At 37.2% G+C, this 20,850-nt stretch overlaps 2 protein-coding genes across 4 annotated transcripts; both read right to left on the bottom strand.

The window, feature by feature from the left end:
• Nucleotides 1-1,580: 1,580 nt before the first annotated feature.
• LOC131770536 (uncharacterized) lies at nt 1,581-17,275 on the bottom strand. 3 transcript variants are annotated; one of them, XM_066168134.1, is made up of 4 exons: nt 16,852-17,275; nt 11,542-12,096; nt 7,364-7,627; nt 1,581-3,036 (listed from the first exon to the last, which is right to left on the bottom strand). In XM_066168134.1, the coding sequence occupies exons 1-4, from the start codon at nt 17,132-17,134 to the stop codon at nt 2,996-2,998; spliced, it is 1,143 nt and encodes a 380-aa protein (XP_066024231.1). In that variant the 5' UTR covers nt 17,135-17,275; the 3' UTR covers nt 1,581-2,995. The 3 variants fall into 3 exon arrangements, with proteins under 3 accessions (XP_066024231.1, XP_066024233.1, XP_066024232.1); XM_066168136.1 differs by lacking the exon at nt 1,581-3,036 and adding an exon at nt 6,475-6,590; XM_066168135.1 differs by lacking the exon at nt 1,581-3,036 and adding an exon at nt 6,810-6,881.
• On the bottom strand, nt 5,080-6,580 carry LOC136281612 (uncharacterized; the record flags this gene model as incomplete). Its single annotated transcript, XM_066168269.1, has 1 exon — nt 5,080-6,580. A coding segment is annotated over one exon (666 nt), but the record flags the coding sequence as incomplete, so codon positions are not given.
• Nucleotides 17,276-20,850: the final 3,575 nt, after the last annotated feature.

Here is a 20,850-nt window from a genome sequence, read left to right as displayed (position 1 = left end):
ATGGCTGTTAGGCACCCTAAAGTTAAAAACGACCCGATCTAATCTTAATTCGAGAGCTCGAAGAATCCTCTCCTTCGACCGCCATCTTGAAGTCTGCTTTTTATTCCATAGTTCATTTCACCATATCCCCCAGAAAAAGGGCATAAATACAATTAAATTCTTTCTCAGGGGAGAGGGATTCGAAGTTTCTGTTTCAGTCTCCCAACGGCCGTGAAACAAAATGGCGTCCGAATCGGAACATTGTCGAGTGACGACCTATTTTGCGCCATGGGGGAAGGAAAATCGATTCAAATGTGAAAAATTTTAACATACGTTAGTTCTACTGAACTTCTTCTTCTTGTTTTAGCCTTGCAATGTTGACCCCAAAGCTCGTAACCATTAAGAATTTAACGTAAAGACCCTCCAAACTGCTGCCGTGACGATTTCCCAACTTTTAGTTATTCATCCACGGACATATGGCCGATGCCGACGCCTTTGCAGGGCTAACTCTTATGAATTAACTATTCCTCAATACGGTTTGGGCGAACTTGATTCAAGTCTTGAAGGTTTGCCCCATTTCGATTCAAAGTAAGGTAATTAATTTGGGCGTCGTCAAGGGTTACTATAATTTAATTATGGTTGCTATGGCAATGGTATTGCATAGAATGATAGATAATTTCTATAGTGATAGAACGACCTGGAATGAAAAAATAATTTTTTTGCCTCGTTTTCACGTTGTAACCATGCTTTAACGTGCCTGAGTTTGGCTTGTAGATCTGTGTTGTAAATGTAACGTTGTGGCTTTGTATAGCAACAAACGGGTCTTGTAAACATAAACAAACGATACTTTTAATCCATAAGTCGGTTCACTGAAGACTCGAGTACAAGATCGCGAGCACATGTAAAATCTGGCATCCTATTGGATAACAACTACCACGTGACGTTACAGTAAACCCTTTATGAGCCCCTTTGTTTAATTTATATTCGCTTGTGTTGTAAACTGCTGAGAGAAAGTGTTGTAAATTGGTGACAGCAAAAAATTGTGCTTATTTGTATTGGCTTGTTTCGTAAATTGGTTACCACTGAAGGTTGTGTTTCGATTGTGTTCATATTTTGGTTGTTTTGTATATTGGTTATTGCCAAAGACTTGTTTATTATTTACTTGGCTTATGTTGCACATGTTGTTGGCTCGTTGTTTGCCTCTCATTGGAAAATATACATGATTTTAAAACATCAACAATCAATTTCTATTTTGTAGAAAAAAAAAATGACATCCTTAAAAAATAAAACCAATGGATTGAAAATAACATTATTCTTTGCGGTATGCTAACAGAAAATACAAGTGTGGATACATAAATGAATAAATATTGTGTGAATGAATAAACCTTTGGTATTGTGTTCATATTTCGTAGAAGGCTTGTTGTATGATGTCTTTATTGATGTTTCTTGGCTTTTTCATCCACAATATCACAAGTATTTACCATTTTTTATGATTGCCTTATCTGCGCGTGTTGTACTTTCAGTCATTTATTCTACTTTCCCAACCTTGTCAAAACTGACTTACTCTACATACTCCTTCAAAATTATATGAGGAGAGATGAACTTGTTCTCATAGGGCATATCAAACAGAGTGTTCCTCAATTTACATCCGGTAGTTGTAACTGTGGTAATCACTCTGTCATTGTCTTTTCTTTTACCACAACACAAAGTAAGATTAAAAAAAAAACACATTGAGCAGAGGCTCACCTTACATTTTATTTCAGCCTTCCCATTTACATATCTATTAACTGCCCTGATATTTTGGGAAAGTTTTATACAGGATTTGCCTTACCCTGTAACCCCTAAGACTGATTAGTATCTAATAACCCCCTACAATATCACCCCTTTATCAAAAATTTAGGTCACATGGATAAAGCAAATGATCATGGATGATAGGTCTTGATTATTAAGAAAATAATTAATTATCATCATCAGCACCTTAATAGGAAATGTATGGGGAACAGTGTGGAGAATATGCATACTGTATGATGTAACCAGCTGGGTGTAAAGGGTTAAGGAAATGTTTAAGGTCTGTGCAACATTAAATCTCTCTACTTGAGGTGCTCTTTACTTCTTGATGTTATCACTTTGAAATTTGTTTTTCTTTCCTTGAAACAGTAGATAAAAATATGTTAAATACAAAGCCACTGTTCACTTTTGGAGTTTAACTTCAAAAATTTTTTGTTTCCAGCCTGATGTCCAACTGCTTTTTCTTCATTGAATGTTGTTAAAATTGTGTGCAACTCAACATCACTTGATATTAGATATTGTATATTATGCTGCTCATGTTTACCGGGTGTTTGTGCTATTAGTTAGACCGTATCTTGCAGGCCTGCTATACTCTGCATGTGTCCACATATGCAGATGAAAGGAAAAAGCTTTGATGTTGGCTCAAAACACTCTTTAGGAAATACCAGTCTATTGTATCTTTGTTTTGGGTTGTTGTTATGTTATCAATGTGCAAAACTAGTTGAGTTACACAATCCAGGTTTTCTATTCAGCATGATGATTAGGTTAAAAAATTTGGCACCAACCATGTATTTTTTTGACATGATAAGCAAAGTCCATATATTTTCTTTATTGATTGCAACAGATTTGATATCTTGAGTACAGAGTTAATTTAGCATAACATATATGTGATTTGTCTTTGTTATCATGTGGTGGCAAACCTTGATGTCTCAATCTACCTTTGATTGGAATTTTTCATGAAAGGTTGATTGGAGCTATACAATAAGGCTGTTTGAAGGGTTGTAAAAATGAGGCTGGATCTCAACATTTTTCAGCATGAAATAAAATACACCCCTTATGACTAGCAATCTGATCTTGAAATTCTCAATAATTTAAGAACATATGATAAACATTATGATAGTCTACTATTCAAGGGACTTAATCTTGCAAAGAGTAAAAGTTCTCTGAGATCATGTGGTGATGCCCAGCAAGGATTTCTGAGGACGTAACTCCTTGCATTGTGACATTTTCATACTGTACCATTGAGGATTGCCTTGCCAGCGAAGTTCCCTGCGTACAAACAAACAAAAATTTGTTTCAAATTTATTAAATTATCAAGACTGGTTGACAAATAGAGAAGCCTTGACTGTACTCTGTTCTGTTGGAAAGCACACCGGAAGCAGAAAAACATTAGGTACAAACACAGGCATGCGTATCATGCAAGAATTAATTTTTAACTGTGTGTGTTGCGGTAGGACACTTTGTGAACCTATTGTTTTCATTTTTGAAACAGAAAAAGAGCATAACTTTAAAAAGAATGAAAATATTGTGTTACTTCACCTTAAGGAGAAAGAAAAAAAAGGCTAATTTATCTTAACTCTCACAAGTTCTTTGTGATCTATTGTCTTTATTGTCTAAATACTTCTCAGTAAAAATGAAATGCATCATTGCCACGCCTAATGTAGTCTCCTTCGCAGCCATTGTCTGGTCTTGCCACACAACGCCCTCTCTTCCCCATTGGAAACAGAGTGCGTTGCGTAACGAGACCAAATAACGGTTGCGAAAGAGTTGACTTACTGCCGTTTTTCCTAACAGAGAGAAAATAAAAATTATTCGTCTACAGTTGGCTGCCTCAAGATAGGATTCCACGTAATTTAACTAAAAGCAAACTAAAACTCTGTGTTATCTTCAATAGACCTAGCCAAACATATATTGCAAATAAATGAATTAAGATACACCGAGCAAGAGAAAGATATTCTAATGCCCAAAATGTGTGATCTGATTGGTGCTAGCAACATACCGCTCTACACGCTAACATAGAGTTGTTTTTTTGATTAAAAAAATTACTCAAAAAAACCGCCGACATGCCATCCTTATTCTATAAATGGTCTATAATCAAGCTGTCCACCGGTAGAGCTTTTAATTCATTTCCATGGTCTCTCTCTTCCATTTTCCTTTTCTATAATGTTTTTTTCTTCATCTAAATAAAACCGAGTCTTTATCGCTATCTCTCATCAAACAAAATTACAACACAACATGAGCTCATGAGCGAATATACTCTTTGAACGGTCTAAACCATGATGTTTTTGTCACATTTCAAACCTTTCGAAGAAATGGATTTTAAGATTGTGAACAGTTTGGTTTTCGCTTGCATCGAAATGTCCGCCATCACATGGATGAGCATCGCAACCGAAAAGACCTATTTCTGGAAGTTAAGAGTCAAAAGGAAGATATCAATTTAGTTCTCGTCCTTCGTTATCAGCCAGTTTCCTTATACGATGAAGTAAATTTTACCGGTTCCTTTAACCCATATGTTGCTAAAAAAGCCTCTTTTGACTTTCAACGATGAAAGGACTCCTATTTCTGTGCAAAAAAACTCGGCCATTCTCTCCATTAATCCACTTTTTACCACGGATCGAAATCGTCCAGCGACATCCAAAATGACGTACAAGTCAACATACGGCTTCCCTCTAGATTCTGTTTTTAAACGCGTAATAATTATTAATTGCCATCAATTTTAGAAATGACCCCTTTTCGCCCTATTTCAATCGCCAATTATACGTGAAGCTCAAACAATAACGCAAGAGGTTGAAAATTACTGCATTAACAAGCTGCATTTGCGTATTTCTTTGTCTTGTGTCTAATCGAACAACTGAGATGAATGCAGTAAAGTTACCCTGCTTTATACCGGAGTGAAATAAACGAAAACGAAGAGGATATGTTTCGAATGTCATAATTGCCTCCCTTTAAATTTTCCTCCAAAAGGACAATTTTATTGGCGCTGTTGATTTGAATACAGAGCTATCAGGATTAAACCTCACAGAAATAAAGGCCAAGGCTTTAGGCAAAAATTGTTATCTTATGGGATCAGGGGAAACGGGGGTATGGCATTGCAAACTGAGGTAGGAAAAGGGGAAAATAATGAAAGGAAGGAAGTACACCACAACTAACTTGAGACCAAAGCTGAAAAACATTATACGGATCTGAAGTTAATTTTCCACCTTCAACCAGTATCAGTCACTCTCGTCTAAAGTCCCTGACACTACCATAGCCGTGCGTGACAACAATAGAAAACACATACATATTTGCTATCGCGTGCTCACTGGAGGCCGCACAACATGTTTATTGAATAAAACTAACACAGCAACGTTTTGTTAACCCATTCAGTTTCAAAACATAGCTATCAGGACTACACTTCATAGAAATATATAAAGGCCGAGATTATAAGCAGAATTGTGCACGCGTTCATTTACAGCTTGTCGTCGTTGACAGTCACAGTGATAATCGTCATACATATATTTACTCTAGTAATCCGTTGTCTTGGATCGCAAGTAACGCAATCGACCTTCATCATTTATTATGAATCGTTTGGAAATACCGTGGCTACATCCTGGATTCGTTGTAATTTATGCCATAGTATTCCCGAAAACTGATTTTGATGGCCGAGTTAAATTTTTGTTGAAGATCATGCGATTTCTTGTCGGTAAAAAATAATTTCTCCAAAGCTTATTTTCAGTTTATCTGTACGTTGTTAGTGATTACTAAGATACAAGGAGTAGGTCAGTTTCATAAACTCACCCTTATCGCTGTCGAAGATGTATCCACTCGGACGAATTTACGAACCTATATTTATTTAATTAAAGAGTAATTATAAACCTATTCTAAAATAACTTTAATGAAACTCGATCTGCAAAAAATGGTGCAACCGTTACTTGGACAGTCTATAGTAGATAAAATCACAAATCTTCTGTTCCTTACGAGTGGAATCATGCAAACTCTGTGAACATATGTAAACACATAAACATATTTATGAAATATTACACATACATTTATAAACATCACAGAATTTTTTTAAATCAGATTTTTTCTGATAGCTACGATCATTTCTTGCGAATATCGACAGTGGACTGGCAGCTACACATTCAGAAGCAGTCATTTGACATTTTTCTCAGTCCTTTGAATTACGCCCCAGAGAGCTAAATCCTAACGCTTTTTTTGTTTTTTCTAGCGCTCTTTCCGTTGTTTGTTTGATAGCATTAGCAGCAGCATTAGCAGCTTGCTCTATTTTTCCACTTCCTTTTATAATAGCTTCAAATTTGTCTGAGTCATATAAAGTGATGTACAAGTCACCATCAGCCTTCGTCATTTGTAGATTATCGATAATGCATTTAGGGATACAGTTATTTCTATATTTATACTTTACATCGTTGTCTTCAAACGATACCTTTCCGTTGCGAACACGAGTTTTTAATAAAAGCTTTTTTCCAGTATCAAGCTGTACTTCCTCATCCAACGTAAATTGTTTCAAATTTTGATCAACATAACACTCCGTTGACCCATCACTGAGCTTAATGACTCTTATTCCAACAAGAGGTTTGTTCCGGAATTTGTATAACAGCCTCCCTTGGATGTCATCCGGAACTTTAAATTCAGGGTCCCATATTTGAAGGTCCTCTTGCCGATAAGATATCTCTCCGTGACGAACGAAACTTCTTAGGACAACAACAGGAGGGGGTCTTTCTGAGGACTGCGTCCACAGGACCAGCTGCTGAATATTTTGAGCACTCATCTCATCGATACTTTTCCTTTCTGAGGAATTCCTTTGAGGATAGTTTCCGCTTACGCTGTATGAATATGTGGACAACGAGTAAGCGTTTACATCCTGTTCTTGAGAGATAGACTGTGCATTTGGCGTAGAACGTGTCATCGGAAGATTCAAAACATTGTACCAAATATCTAGATCTACGGCCTCAAATTAAGACTGCTTTGTTCATTTCTTCACACACATTTAGCCGTTATTCAATTCCAATCATACAGATTTTGTTTCAAGAAATGAGCTGAGTTGTTCGAATACTATCAGCACCGGCACCCTTTCTGTCACTATGTCAGGTTAAAACTACATAGTAACAGAAAGTCTATAAACAGGTAACAAAGCATTAGTGTTAGTCGTGTTTCGAAGAACCATGGCCGATTCAGGTTCTATAGTCCGGAAGTGGCTTAGAGCTACCTTAAATATCTGTTACTATGCCTGTGCTTATAGCAGTTAAGTAATTACATAAAGGTTATCTACATTTACGAAAAAATGATCTCACTACAAAAGAGGAGGAGCTGCTCACGGTCTGATGTAATCACTTTTTCAATTTTAATCTACATAAAACTACAGTGGGATGACCATCCCTTTCCTAGACCTCCCTTACCCGCTCTCCTAGAAAAGGATTTATCAACTCAAGCATTCAGCGGTAAAGATTGTCTTTTTGTCGGACGAAGTGACTCTTTTTGATTAAATGCATCAAAAAGGAATTAAATTATCAGGGGATAAAAAATAAGGTAATGAGAAAAAAACTTGGTATGAAGGATTTTTGTGAGATTAACTTATCAGTTCAATTTGAAGACTTACCGACTTTATCCACTGCAAGTCTTACAAGTCGCTGTAATTCCTTTGAACTTTCATCGTCACAACCATCCCTCACGGTATAACCGTCCACCACAAACACAGAGAGTGTGAAGTGAAAATCCTTCAAATATTCTTCAACTTTGGTGATTGGAAGGTTGCCAACAAAAGGATCCTTTAACAAGTGAAGGCTGGGAAGAACTTTTGCAAAAACTTTTTTCGCATCATCCTCAGACTCACGCGACAGATTGCAGCCAAGAATCGACAATTCTAAAGAGTGAAACACGGAAAGTCGTATACTTATAGATTATCTTGAAGAAGAAGTATGCAGATTGAGTAACCTAGCTTAATTAAATGTGCTTAAAACTTGAACATGAACCGCCGCCATTTTGAAATTAACAAAGTTACCTGGCCACAAACGGAAAACCACCACAAAAAGAAACAAATTTTTAGGTTAATAATTTATTTTCGTGTGGCCCTATACTAATCAAACGGATCTCCATGAGATGATGAGAAGAGAATCGAAACTTGGAACCGAGAAAGGTGGTCGGCCAGGTTGCTGGGCAAGGTTAAAAAATGGCAAGCGCCATAATCAACTCTAAGCTCAGTTGAAGACAAATGTCTAAAGTAAGGTTACTGTTGATGGTAAATATAAAATAAGATGATTTTTGGAGCATGATTCTCTTTTATTTGTGTGTGCATGGTCGCCAAATAATGGCGGTCAGTGCGTTGGAACCAAGTTCAACAGACTTCCTTCTATGTTACCAAAAGGACGTAAAGACAGCAGGGTGGCAATAATTCTTAATAAAGAAACCACAACTTTTAGTTTGCAAGACATGTTTCGACATTCTTATGTCATCTTCAGTTGTAAATGCGATTTTAACGGTTGTACATTTGAATTTATATGAGATTGCCATAGCCAAACGGAGAAAGGAACTTTGCAAATTAACCGAAGCAAGAGACAAATTAGCGGTGCATATCAATGGAATTATCAGCAACATCGATAGATAGATATGTCTTCCATCGAACTGTGAAATGCAATGTTCAAAAGGCTGTGAAACGAGTTATCACCACCCACGAGAAGAAACTCAAAAGATTACCGCGAAACGTAGTTCTACCGTTTACTTCAACGGAGACAGTCACCAACCTCTCATCGCAGAATCTCACGTCCGAACAACTGGAAATACTTAAATATGGGCCTTCACATTCTATTTGTCCTAGCACCATCAGCAAAACGGATGTTTTTTCTTGTTTTGAGCTAATTAATCGTACCATGGTCAGAAATATACTCGACAGGAAACTAAAGGGCAAACTTGTCGCAGACCTCTCTCATCTTGCCCACTCGTACGTCTCATCGCACCAACCTTCTGTAGCGGACTTGAAGAAATACAGGGTATTAAAGAATCTAAGGAGGAACAAGGACATTGTAATACTGAAACCTGACAAAGGAAATGGCCTGGTTGTCATGGACAGGAAAGCCTACGAACAGGGTATTTTATCTATTATCAGTGACACTTCCAAGTTTAAGGTTAATGATAACGATCCAACATTACAAAGGGAAGGTAAATTACAACGTTTTTTGAGAACACTTAAAAATAAGGGCCACTTAGACAAAAATACCTATGAGAGAATCTACCCAGTTGGTTCTCAACCAGCCAGGTTTTATGGGCTACCTACGATGCACAAGGCTAGAGGACCTAATGAAACACCTCCCTTTCGACCAATAGTATCTTCAATAGGTACCTACAATTACAATTTATCTAAATTCCTTTGTAATCTTCTCGAGCCACATGTCCCACATGAATACAACGTCCGCGACACGTTCTCTTTTGTACATGAAATCAACCAATTATCTACCTCAGGGAAATTCATGGTATCTTTCGATGTCGAGAGCTTATTCACTAGTATCCCTCTCGATGAGTGCATAGATATTGCGATTAGGTATATTTATCAAGGTAACCCTGGTCTTAAGATAAACGCCGCTGACCTAAGAAGGCTTTTTGCCTTTGCGACAGCTGAAACCGGGTTTCTGTTTGCGGGAGTGTTTTACGATCAGATAGATGGAGTTGCCATGGGGTCCCCACTTGCTCCAGTACTTGCAAATCTCTTTATGGGACATCATGAAAAAACCTGGTTAGACAACTATTCATTATCTGAAGTTGTTTTCTACAGACGCTATGTCGATGACACCTTCTGTTTGTTCAATAATGAGAAGGACGCGGTATTGTTCTTTGATTATTTAAACACCAGACACCCTAGTATTCGCTTCACAATGGAAAAGGAAATTAATGAGAAATTATCGTTCTTAGACATACTGATTGACAACAGTAATCCATCCATAATTACTAGCGTCTACCGCAAGAAGACGTTTACTGGTCTTCTGACGAATTATTTTAGCTTCACTCCTATGATGTACAAATTAGGTTTAATAAGAACTTTGGTTGACAGAGTATATACGATCAATAATTCCTGGGTTGGTTTCCACAAGGATGTACAAAAACTTATTTTCTTGCTACGGAAAAATTGTTTCCCTTCCAGCGTCATAGACAGGATTATCTCACGACATCTGGCCAAGAGCTATAATCCTTCTCCCACGCATAACGCCACATTAAACTCCGGAAACCCTTCTTCGCATTATTTTAAACTTCCTTATGTTGGGCGGTTTTCTGACATCGCTCAAACCAAGTTAAGGCATCTACTGAAACGTTATTGTAGACCTGATTTAGATATTAAGTTAGTCTTCAATACGTTTAAGCTCAGAAACTTGTTCAGTGTGAAAGATTCAGTACCACCAGGTCTACGTTCGCGTGTCGTTTATAAATTTTCGTGTGCTGGCTGTAATGCCAGTTATATTGGTGAGACCACTCGCCACATCTGTACACGGGTTCGTGAGCACCTCTTGTCCGACAAAACTTCACACATTTACAAGCACCTACAATCATCAAAGGCCTGTCTCGACTCTTGTGGTACAGAATGTTTCACCATTTTAGATTCTGCCGCTTCGAAATACAAAATTAAGATCAAAGAGGCATTGCATATTAAGTGGGACAAACCCATCCTTAATCAGCAATTGAAGCATCTAGAGTTGTCTCTTTCCTTTTGATTCTATCATCATAATAATTTTTTCTTACTATGATCATTATTTTTCTTTTCTCCTTCTTTCCCCTTCTGGCGCGTGCTATGTCACGTTTTTTCGTATTTAATATTCAAATTGTAACGTAAACAATATGACGTAATTTGTAACGTAATCTCATATAAATTCAAATGTACAACCGTTAAAATCGCATTTACAACTGAAGATGACATAAGAATGTCGAAACATGTCTTGCAAACTAAAAGTTGTGGTTTCTTTATTAAGAATTACTTCCTTCTATCAATGAATGAAAAGCCGACACAGCGGCAAATTAAGTCCCAAGAGAAAAACTCTGCAAACCAGAAATTGTAATCGAGAGTAGACTGAAACAAAACGCTAATAACATTCATGGGTCGACAGTGACCAAAATTGTGCTCGTTGACAATCTTCATTAAGTTTTTGACACGGACCTAAGAGTTGAAAGCACATGGGCAATTGACCTCAGCACTTAAAAAGGTACCATTTGGCCATGCCCCCAGCACAGGTAGTAGTTTAGCAGTCCACTTCCCACTACCTTCTCAAATCTATATACTTTGGAGACTTCAAGTGGGCAAAAAAGACAAGAGTTACCGAGAAATTGTGCTTTCGTCGGCTTTATAACCTTTCAGTTAGTGCGCAGATTAATTCGAAGCTTCAACATTCCCCCCTGGGCAACCCGCGGTAATTTGACCGTCATCCTTATCCGGGGTGGGGAATTTGAACATTTTTGGCTGGGATGGGGAATTCCAACCGGAATAAAAGTTTTTATTTTTTTAAAAATAGGGAGAGTTTGAAGGTATGATCCCGCTTTTTACAAAAAAAAATTCAACATCAATTCCGCCACTTGGGGAGGGCATTTGAAAATAATTTTGAGCCCGGAATTTGAATTTGAACATACCAATCTTCAAAAGGAATCTTCAAAACAGGAATTTGAACATACCAATCTTCAAAAGTTTAAATACACAAGGGGCTTCCTGGATGTTGAAGCTTCCGATTGATCGACGCATAAGTGGGGAAGGTGCCTAAATATTTTCCTTTAAATCTGTTTGAAGATTTTATTCTAACCACTAACCAATGGTTTCTCCGGTACGTGGACGAACAATTTCCTCAGACCCGGCTCCTCGATTATTAGCAGTTGTTGTCCTTGCCTTCTTCCTCGAAATATTGCTGCCCTCGGCTCTACTATCAAGAGTCTTCCATTCTTTGATCTCCCTTGCTCCAGTTACAGCTTCATAGTGACGCAGGGAACTTTCTGGTTTAAGTGGCGGCTCTGATTCATATTGTTGTTCGCCTGACAAGGAAAAACATCTACGAAACGGAGGTATCACCTCCTTCAATCTTGATGGTGGTGGTGTTGCTCCCTCTGGTTGTTCCTTTCGCTGATCCGGCTGATATTCGAACTTTAGTCCTTTCTTGTTTGGATCAAAGTGATGCAACAGAGCTTGTTCGTGAATCACTCGATGTTGTTTGTTCCAAGAAAAGATGAAGCTCTTTCTGCCATCAAGATACTCTTCGCTGAACTGTGAGAAAACTTTCCTTTTCGCCCAACGTGAAATAACCTCACGTTCCTCTTCGTCTTCGCCCTTGTATTTGTTATCTCCCCCAATAACGATGATGACATCTCCACCTGATAATAAAGCAGATTGAAATGTAAAAAGGCGTAACAGTACATATTTCCACACGATATGCAATTTCCAATGTTTTGTTGTTGGCCAGTGTGTTTGTATCTCCCATGTCAGACACACTTAATCAAATTCCTTTATAGTGACCAGATGTAAAATATGAAACAATGCGCCCCTTTGACTGAGCACCTGGTGTTACCGCCCTGCCGATATTTTGAATTGTAGCAATGATTTTTGTACGTTTAGTTTTTTATATTTTTTATATTTTTTTTGTTTCTGCTTTTTCAACTGTATTTTGATTACTTTCATACGTCTTATTCATGAGCCTCGGGCTCGAATACACAGGGCAACCTGATCCAACGTATTAACATTAATATTGATACATGTATAATCCGTATTGCACGAAAGAGACCTGACATATACTATTTGATTAACGAAGTGTTTATGCAAAGGCCCTTGAATCTCATTTGGTTACTATTTTTATACATTTTATTTGTGCTCGTGGAAATAAAACAAAGTATCTCGTTTCTAACAAAGAGCAAATAAAATTTAAGAGCTAATGTCAACATGCATCAGACAAACAGCAACAAGTCACCCAAAATTTGCTTACAATCCTACTTTCATATTTTGTAGCCCAATATGTCCTAGTGTTGATGCTACTTTTCGACATGGGGAAAGCATTGTTGAAGGCCTAAATGTAATAACTGTCCTAAATGTAATTAAGTCCTAAATGTAATAACATTTGGTCCTAAATGTAATAAAGTCCTAAATGTAATAACATTTAGTCCTAAATGTAATAAGCCTCTAATGCAATCGTTTAACTCCTTCAATGCATTGTTGTTATGGCGGACATCCACCTTGAGATGTTAAAGTGGCAGCTGTTGCACCAAAAAACCGCTGACCAGTATACATATCACACTACGGGCTCGCTGATATCAATGGGCGTCCTTTTACTTGCTGGACATAAGAAATATCAGCAGTCGAAGTATGGTCCTTTGAGCGGTTTATTGATCGAGTTGGAAAAAATTATTTCCAGTCTAAAGTAGGCTTGTGCTTGGCTGGAAGCTCAACAGGATGGAATCGATTGGTACGTAATCATTAGGACTTTTTGGAAAAGAAATTTACTACAATTGATGATGAACTAGCATGTTATTGTTGATGTTATCGTTCGTGTTAAAGTCCGAAGTACTGATGCACCATTTTAGAGCAGTCTGAATGATTTCGCTGTCACATGTTAATCCAAAAGAAAAGTGTTATCATCAATAGTGTTACTGAAATTTTGCACATCTATGTTATTCAGTGTCAATTGATTTTAATGAAGCATTTGAGTTCGTTTTTAAGAATGACTACCTTGATTTATTCAATTTTGAACCTGGGATATTGCATTTGTAGCCCTCTATGGCTTTACTCCACCTCAGTAATCAGTTCATGTACCATATGACTATAAATGGAAACTGTTGAGCTTTCCTTTTTCATTCATCTATTTATCTATTCATTTTCTCCCCTCACGGAGGGAGAAGAGATGAAGTCAAAAAATGAAATGTAGACTTGAGATCAACTGTAAAATATATGTTTTCCCAATATTTCGGTTCGGGAATTGATGAACCTGTCATAAGGGGCTAAAGGAAAAAAAATGAATGGTTTATCAGACCATCAACTGACCATCATGCGTTGAATGTTGTAGCTCAATGCTCTTGCGTGGAAAAAAGGCAACAGGTCGAGACCTGTGATCGTGAAATGGAATAATATATGATCGGTCAGTAGATATCTTGCTCTGTAAGTCACTTTATCATATAGCTAGCAGCGCGTGCGAGCAAGATGAAGTGAATCCTGTGTTCTGACTGGCTACCTGAGCGGGCATGATGGGCCTACCCTCACCCGCTTTGGATTCCCCGTATTGACCCCACGCAAGAAAACTTACAAAGTTCGTAACTTTTGGACAATATCGGCATATACATAGAAAAAAAATAAACGACCCTCTTGGGTTTATTGTGTTGCAAACACAGTTGGCTTTCACTATCGGTTCTCGAAATAAACAAGCCATTCTTGATTCTTATCAAAGCGAGATCTTTTTCTATACAATGAATCCTTTAATGATTAAGCCAAGAGAATACAAACTCTCTTGACCAAGCTTGTTCGGTCAAGATGACTGGATGTTAGCCTCGTTCTTTTTTTACCTTTTTTACGGACCGAGACTTCGTCTCAGTCCATAAAAACGCAAAAAAAAAAAGAAAAAAAAAAAAAAAGAACTCGCCCAATATCCAGCCATTTTGACCTCACGCTTGGTCAATAACACTTATGAACATGTTTTATGCAGACCCATACAAATCTGGTAAGGAAAGACAGTACAAAAAATGCACTTACGAGCCCGGAATTTGTCTAACGTATAGGTCAGTGGACTTCCTTTTCCTTGTAATTTGGTTCATGAAGTGTTAACTTCAGCACTGATCACACAAGTATATCGTCAAAATCTGTTACACTTAATTGAGAGTCTGAGCCCATGATATAAAGAGAGCTATTGATCAGCGTTGTCATTGCTTTTGCGTCCGTCAATTTGATGCCAAAAGCACATCAGTATAAGGTTTTGTAGCCAATGCTTCTCAACCTACGTCTTTAGCTAATAAAAAGACCCTGATTAATATCAGCGAGCCCGCAATATGCCATGAATACAGGTCAGAGGATTCTTTGGTGCAACAGCTGTCACTTTAACATCTCAATGTTAGCACAGTTAAACGACTGCATTGGAGGCTTATTACATTTAGGACCTAAAGTTATTACATTTAGGGCTTTATTACATTTAGGACCAAATGTTATTACATTTAGGACTTTATTACATTTAGGACAGTTATTACATTTAGGACTTCAACAAGCATGTCGGACAAAACTATTCACCAAAAAATAAATATTTCTTTGCCAGCTTCAATAATGACAGGGGATTAAAATTAGATGTTAAAACAAAGGATTGTGTCGATAGAAATACCGGATGTTTAGTATATTCGTGACATGAGGTCACACAACTCGAGTAATATTCACGGTTAAAATTTGCATATTTGAGCGGTCGAACGAAAAAAACTGTTTCTCGAAAACTAAAATATGTTTTCACAAAAAACTACACCACAATTATTCGAACATATTGGGCTAAAAAGTGTGAAAGTAGGAGAGAAAACGAATTTTGGGCGACTTTCCAAAATATTTCAAATTTGTTCGATGGATGCTGACATCCTCTCCTAACATGTCATCGAAATAACACTATGTTTCTTGGTTTATCTATGGTAGTCGGAGGTCCATTTCTTGTTACCCACAAAATTTCCTTTCGTAATTCGAACGATTATTCAAATTAATTTCATTTGCTTTAAAAAAGCGTTTTGAACCCATGTCAGTGGTATAGATAACTGCTGATAGCTGACAAATGTTCACCTTTCCAATTCGGTTTCAATGGTAAACTGTTTTATCATATCAATTCTACGTAGGAATATGCCTTGGCTGCTCAAAATCAGTATCCGAAGAGAGGCGCCTCTGATTTGTTCAGCATTCATCATTATGAGGAATGAATTCAATGTTCTCTTAGCCGTTATCCATTGAAGCAAAATGGCTTTTAAATATAAATTTGCTTTCTCTCTTTAACTCATACAATCCTGAAGGTCCCTGACGGTTTCACTTACAGTTGCATGCAGTTGATTTTCTTACACCCAACTTGAACGAGTGGCATGCAAATGAAAATGTAAATAAATTGCGGTATTCCCGGACTCTATACGTTTTTTATTACTTTCCAGAGCAAATACGAACAATCTTCAGAATTAAATGACAAGCAATGAGTCATGTAAATCTTATATCTTAGTGGTTTGAACGATCGACGTTGAACCACGTATTCAAGCCGACACATACGCACACGTAAATTGGGTTTAACCTGAAAAAACGAATTAAGATTGACCCAAGATTCTTGGAAACAGTTCCTTTTGTCTAATCTGTCTTATCATAAGCATTCGCCGGAAGTTTGCTTCCGTCTTCATTTAGGAAAGGAAAAAATAAAATCAACATTTATAAAATAAATGCGAGCACATTACCTTACATTGCCTAAAAATTTTGATCGCCAACAAAAGAAGGAAAACAGATTATCGGAAACAGTTTTAGTCGCTTCCGCTTAAATCGTCCGCCGCTTTATCCACCGAATCACATCGCGTTAGTTTTATACAGTCGATTACTTTTCTTAGTTGCCAAATTAATCATACAAGGAAGAGATTTTTCCTTTCTTGCTCGGCAGCAAATAAAAAAAGCGGTTCACAACTGAATAAAAAGACACAAACAACCCAGTCTCAAGCCGATTATCTGTTGCCTTCATTAAACCATTGTGTACCTCCAAGTTATTGTCAGGAGGCATTCGAGTGCAATTTTTTTCCTCAGCGTAGGTATCTCAAACAAAGTGAAATTGTATTTCTGTACCGAGAATTCGAAGCCGGGTTTCGATTTCCTCGCTCGTAACAGATCCTCGCACTTTACCAATCTCCAGAGCAAGTGCCGAGAACTTCCAACCTCGATGTACATCTATGCTAATTTACTTTCGCTTTCGACTCATATGTCTAATGGGCCTTTGTTAGGGAAAATGTACAACAGTTCCGCAGTAAATTTGATAAACTTGCCATTGCTTTTGTTAAAGAAATCGCTGCCTGCTGAACAACGCATTATTAAGCAAAATTAAATGTGTTTGTTACAAACACAATTAAATAATGATAAATAAAGCTGAAAATGTTTCAGCTCCTTACCCGTTGCTTTTAGTAAAGCCCGGTATATTTTGGCGTAGCCAAATCCCGCGCCGTCCTCGTTTATCGAGAGTACACATTCATGTGCATGAATCACGAAAAAGGCCATATCCATCGCTAAGACGGGAATTCTGTCGACCATTTCAGACATTTTAGGAAGTCTGAAATAGTGCTTCTCAACAAGTTCAACATGGATGCCACATTTCTCCAGCAATTTTTCAACAGGCTCTAGCTTGTATGTGTTATCACAGTTGAAAAGATGAATTCGCTTTTTGAACTGAGACATCTTAGCTTTTTTGAATGTAGTTGTCGATAAAACCTGGCACAATTCGCTGAAATGGAAGGAGGAAATTCAACTACGTAACATTGAAAGGAAACCCGATACTATCTTTGATTGACTTTTATCATACGAAAACATCACGCAACAGACTGGAAACGCATAACACCAATACCAAACGCTTTCAAAGGCATTCAAAGGCATTCAAAGTCCAAGGTCCCTTGCTAAGCCGGTCAGCGGTACTAAGGCTGTGCATATTTAGTGCAAAGATTAATTCTTCACTATTCTGTGATTTTGCTCATCCATCCTTTTAAGGTTTAATTTGTTACTTCATGGAATTGTATTGAGCAGTGGTGAACCAAGTGTATGTATCTATTTCATTAGCTCATGTTATAAAGCGCTTGGTGAGCGCTAAATACTCTTGATCAGTGTCACAGTTGCTGCCTATTGTTTTAAACCTATCTGTTTATTTTTTTGGCTTGTAGATCTGTGTTGTAAACTCTTTATGAGCCCCTCTGTTTAATTTATATTCGCTTGTGTTGTAAACTGCTGAGAGAAAGTGTTGTAAATTGTGCTTATTTGTACGGGCTTGTGTCGTAAATTGGTTACCACTGAAGGTTGTGTTCCGATTGTGTTTATATTTTGGTTGTTTTGTAAATTGGTTATTGCCAAAGAGTTGTTTATTATTTACTTGGCTTGTGTTGCACGTGTTGTTGGCTCGTTGTTTGCCTCTCATTGGAAAATATACATTGATTTTAAAACATCAACAATCAATTTCTATTTTGTAGAAAAATAAATGACATCCTTAAAAAATAAAGCCAATGGATTGAAAATAACATTATTCTTTGGGGTATGCTAACAGAAATACATGAGTGGATAAATAAATGAATAAATAATGTGTGAATGAATAAACCTTTGGTGGTGTGTACATGTTTCGTAGAAGGCTTGTTGTTGTATGATGTCTTTATTGATGTTTCTTGGCTTTTTCATCCACAATATCACAAGTATTTACCATTTTTTTATGACTGCCTTATCTTCTCATGTTGTACTATCAGTCATTTATTCTACTTTCCCAACCTTGTCAAAACTGACTTATTCTACATACTCCTTCACAATTATATGAGGAGAGATGAATTTGTTCTCATAAGGCATATCAAACAGAGTGTTCCTCAATTTACATCCGGTAGTTGTAACTGTGGTAATTACTCTGTCATTGTCTTTTCTTTTACCACAACACAAAGTAAGATTAAAAAAAAACACATTGAGCAGAGGCTCACCTTACATTTTATTTCAGCCTTCCCATTTACATTTCTATTAACTGCCCTGATATTTTGGGAAAGTTTTATACAGGATTTGCCTTACCCTGTAACCCCTAAGAAAGAATTAGTATCTAATAACCCCCTACAATATCATTCCTTAATCAAAAATTTAGGTCACACGGATAAAGCAAATGATCATGGATGAAAGGTCTTGATTATTAAGAAAATAATTAGTTATCATCATCAGCACCTTAATAGGAAATGCATGGGGAAGAGTATGGAGAAGAGTATGATGTAACCAGCTGGGTGTAAAGGGTTAAGGAAATGTTTAAGTTCTGTGAAGCATTAAATCTCTCTTCTTGAGGTGCTCTTTACTTCTTGATGTTATCACTTTGAAATTTGTTTTTCTTTCCTTGAAACAGTAGATAAAAATATGTTAAATACAAAGCCACTGTTCACTTTTGAGTTTAATTTCAAAAATTTTTTCTTTCCAGCCTGATGACCCACTGCTTTTTCTTCATTGAATGTTGTTAAAATTGTGTCTAAATCAACATCACTAGATATTATGCATTAGAAATTGTGTATTATGCTGCTCATGTTTACCGGGTGTTTATGCTATTAGTTAGACCGCATCTTGCATGCCTGTCATACTCTGCATGTGTCCACATATGCTGTACAGATGAAAGGAAAAAGCTTCGATGTTGGCTCAAAACACTCTTTAGGAAATACCAGTCTATTGTATCTTTGTTTTGGGTTATTGTTATGTTATCAATGTGCAAAAATAGTTGAGTTACACAATCCAGGTTTTCTATTCAGCATGATGATTAGGTCAAAAAAGTTGGTGCCAACCATGTATTTTTTTGACATGATACGCAAAGTCCATATATTTTCTTTATTGATTGCAACAGATTTGCTATCTCAAGTACAGAGTTAATTTAGCATAACATATATGTGATTTGTCTTTGTTATCATGTGGTGGCAAACCTTGATGTCACAATCTACCTTTGATTGCAATTTTTCATGAAGGGTTAATTGGAGCTATACAATAAGGCTGTTTGAAGGGTTGTAAAAATGAGGCGGAATCTCAACATTTTTCAGCATGAAATAAAATACACTCCTCATGACTAGCAATCTGACCTTGAAAATCTCAATAATTTAAGAACATACGATAAACATTATGATAGTCTACTATTCAAGGAACTTAATCTTGCAAAGAGTAAAAGTTCCCTGAGATCATGTGGTGATGCCCAGCAAGGATTTCTGAGGACGTCACTCCTTGCATTGTGACATTTTCACACTGCACCATTGAGGATTGCCTTGCCAGCGAAGTTCCCTGCGCACAAACAAACGAAAATTTGTTTCAAATTTATTGAATTATCAAGACTGGTTGACAAATAGAGAAGCCTTGACTGTACTCTGTTCTGTTGGAAAGCACACCGGAAGCAGAAAAACATTAGGTACAAACACAGGCATGCGTATCATGTAAGAATTAATTTTTAACTGGGTGTGTTGCGGTAGGACCTTTGAACGGTTTAAACCATGATATGGATTTTAAGATTGTGAACAGGTCGCTTTTCGCTTGCATCGAGACGTCCGCCATCACATCAACTTGGATGAGCATCGCAACCGAAAAGAACTATTTCTGGAGGTTAAGAGTCAAAAGGAAGACATCAATTTAGTTCTCGTCCTTCGTTATCAGCAAGTTTCCTTATACACTGAAGTAAATTTTATCATTTCTTTTAACCTATATGTTGCTAAAAAAAAGCCTCTTTTAACTTAAACGGTTAAAGGACTCCTATTTCTGTGCGAAAAAAACTTTGCCATTCTACCCATTACTCCACTTTTTACCACGGATCAAACCGTCCTGCGACATCCAAAATGACGTACAAGTCAACAGACAGCTTCCCTCTAGATTCTGTTTTTTAAACGAGTAATAATTATTAATTGCCATTAATTTTAGAAATGACCCCTCTGTGCCCTCTTTCAATAGCCAATTATGGGTGAAGCTCAGACAATAACGCAAGAGGCTGAAAATTATTGCATGAACAAGCTTCATGTGCATATTTCTTTGTCTTGTGTCTAATCGAACTCAAGATGAATGCAGTAAAGTTACCCTGCTTTATACCGGAGTGAAATAAACGAAAACGAAGAGGATAAGTTTCGAATGTCATAATTGCCTCCCTTTAAATTTTCCTGCAAAAGGACAATTTTATTGACACTGTTGATTTGAATACAGAGCTATCAGGATTAAACCTCACAGAAATAAAGGTCGAGGCCTTAGGCAAAAAAAAAATCTGTACGCATTCATTTGCAGCTTCTCGTCACTGAAAGTCACACTGATCGTCGTCATCCATTCACAAAGCTTCCTCAGTATGCTGGTCTCGTCATCTTCTTCTGATCTTGAGATGAGCTTAGTTCTTGATATCTAATAGGATCAAGGGAAACGGGTTATGCCATTGCAAACTG

Source organism: Pocillopora verrucosa, chromosome 6 (genome assembly GCF_036669915.1).
Source record: "Pocillopora verrucosa isolate sample1 chromosome 6, ASM3666991v2, whole genome shotgun sequence".
Classification (NCBI taxonomy): Eukaryota; Metazoa; Cnidaria; class Anthozoa; order Scleractinia; family Pocilloporidae; genus Pocillopora; species Pocillopora verrucosa.
This window is presented reverse-complemented; position numbering and strand designations above follow the sequence as displayed.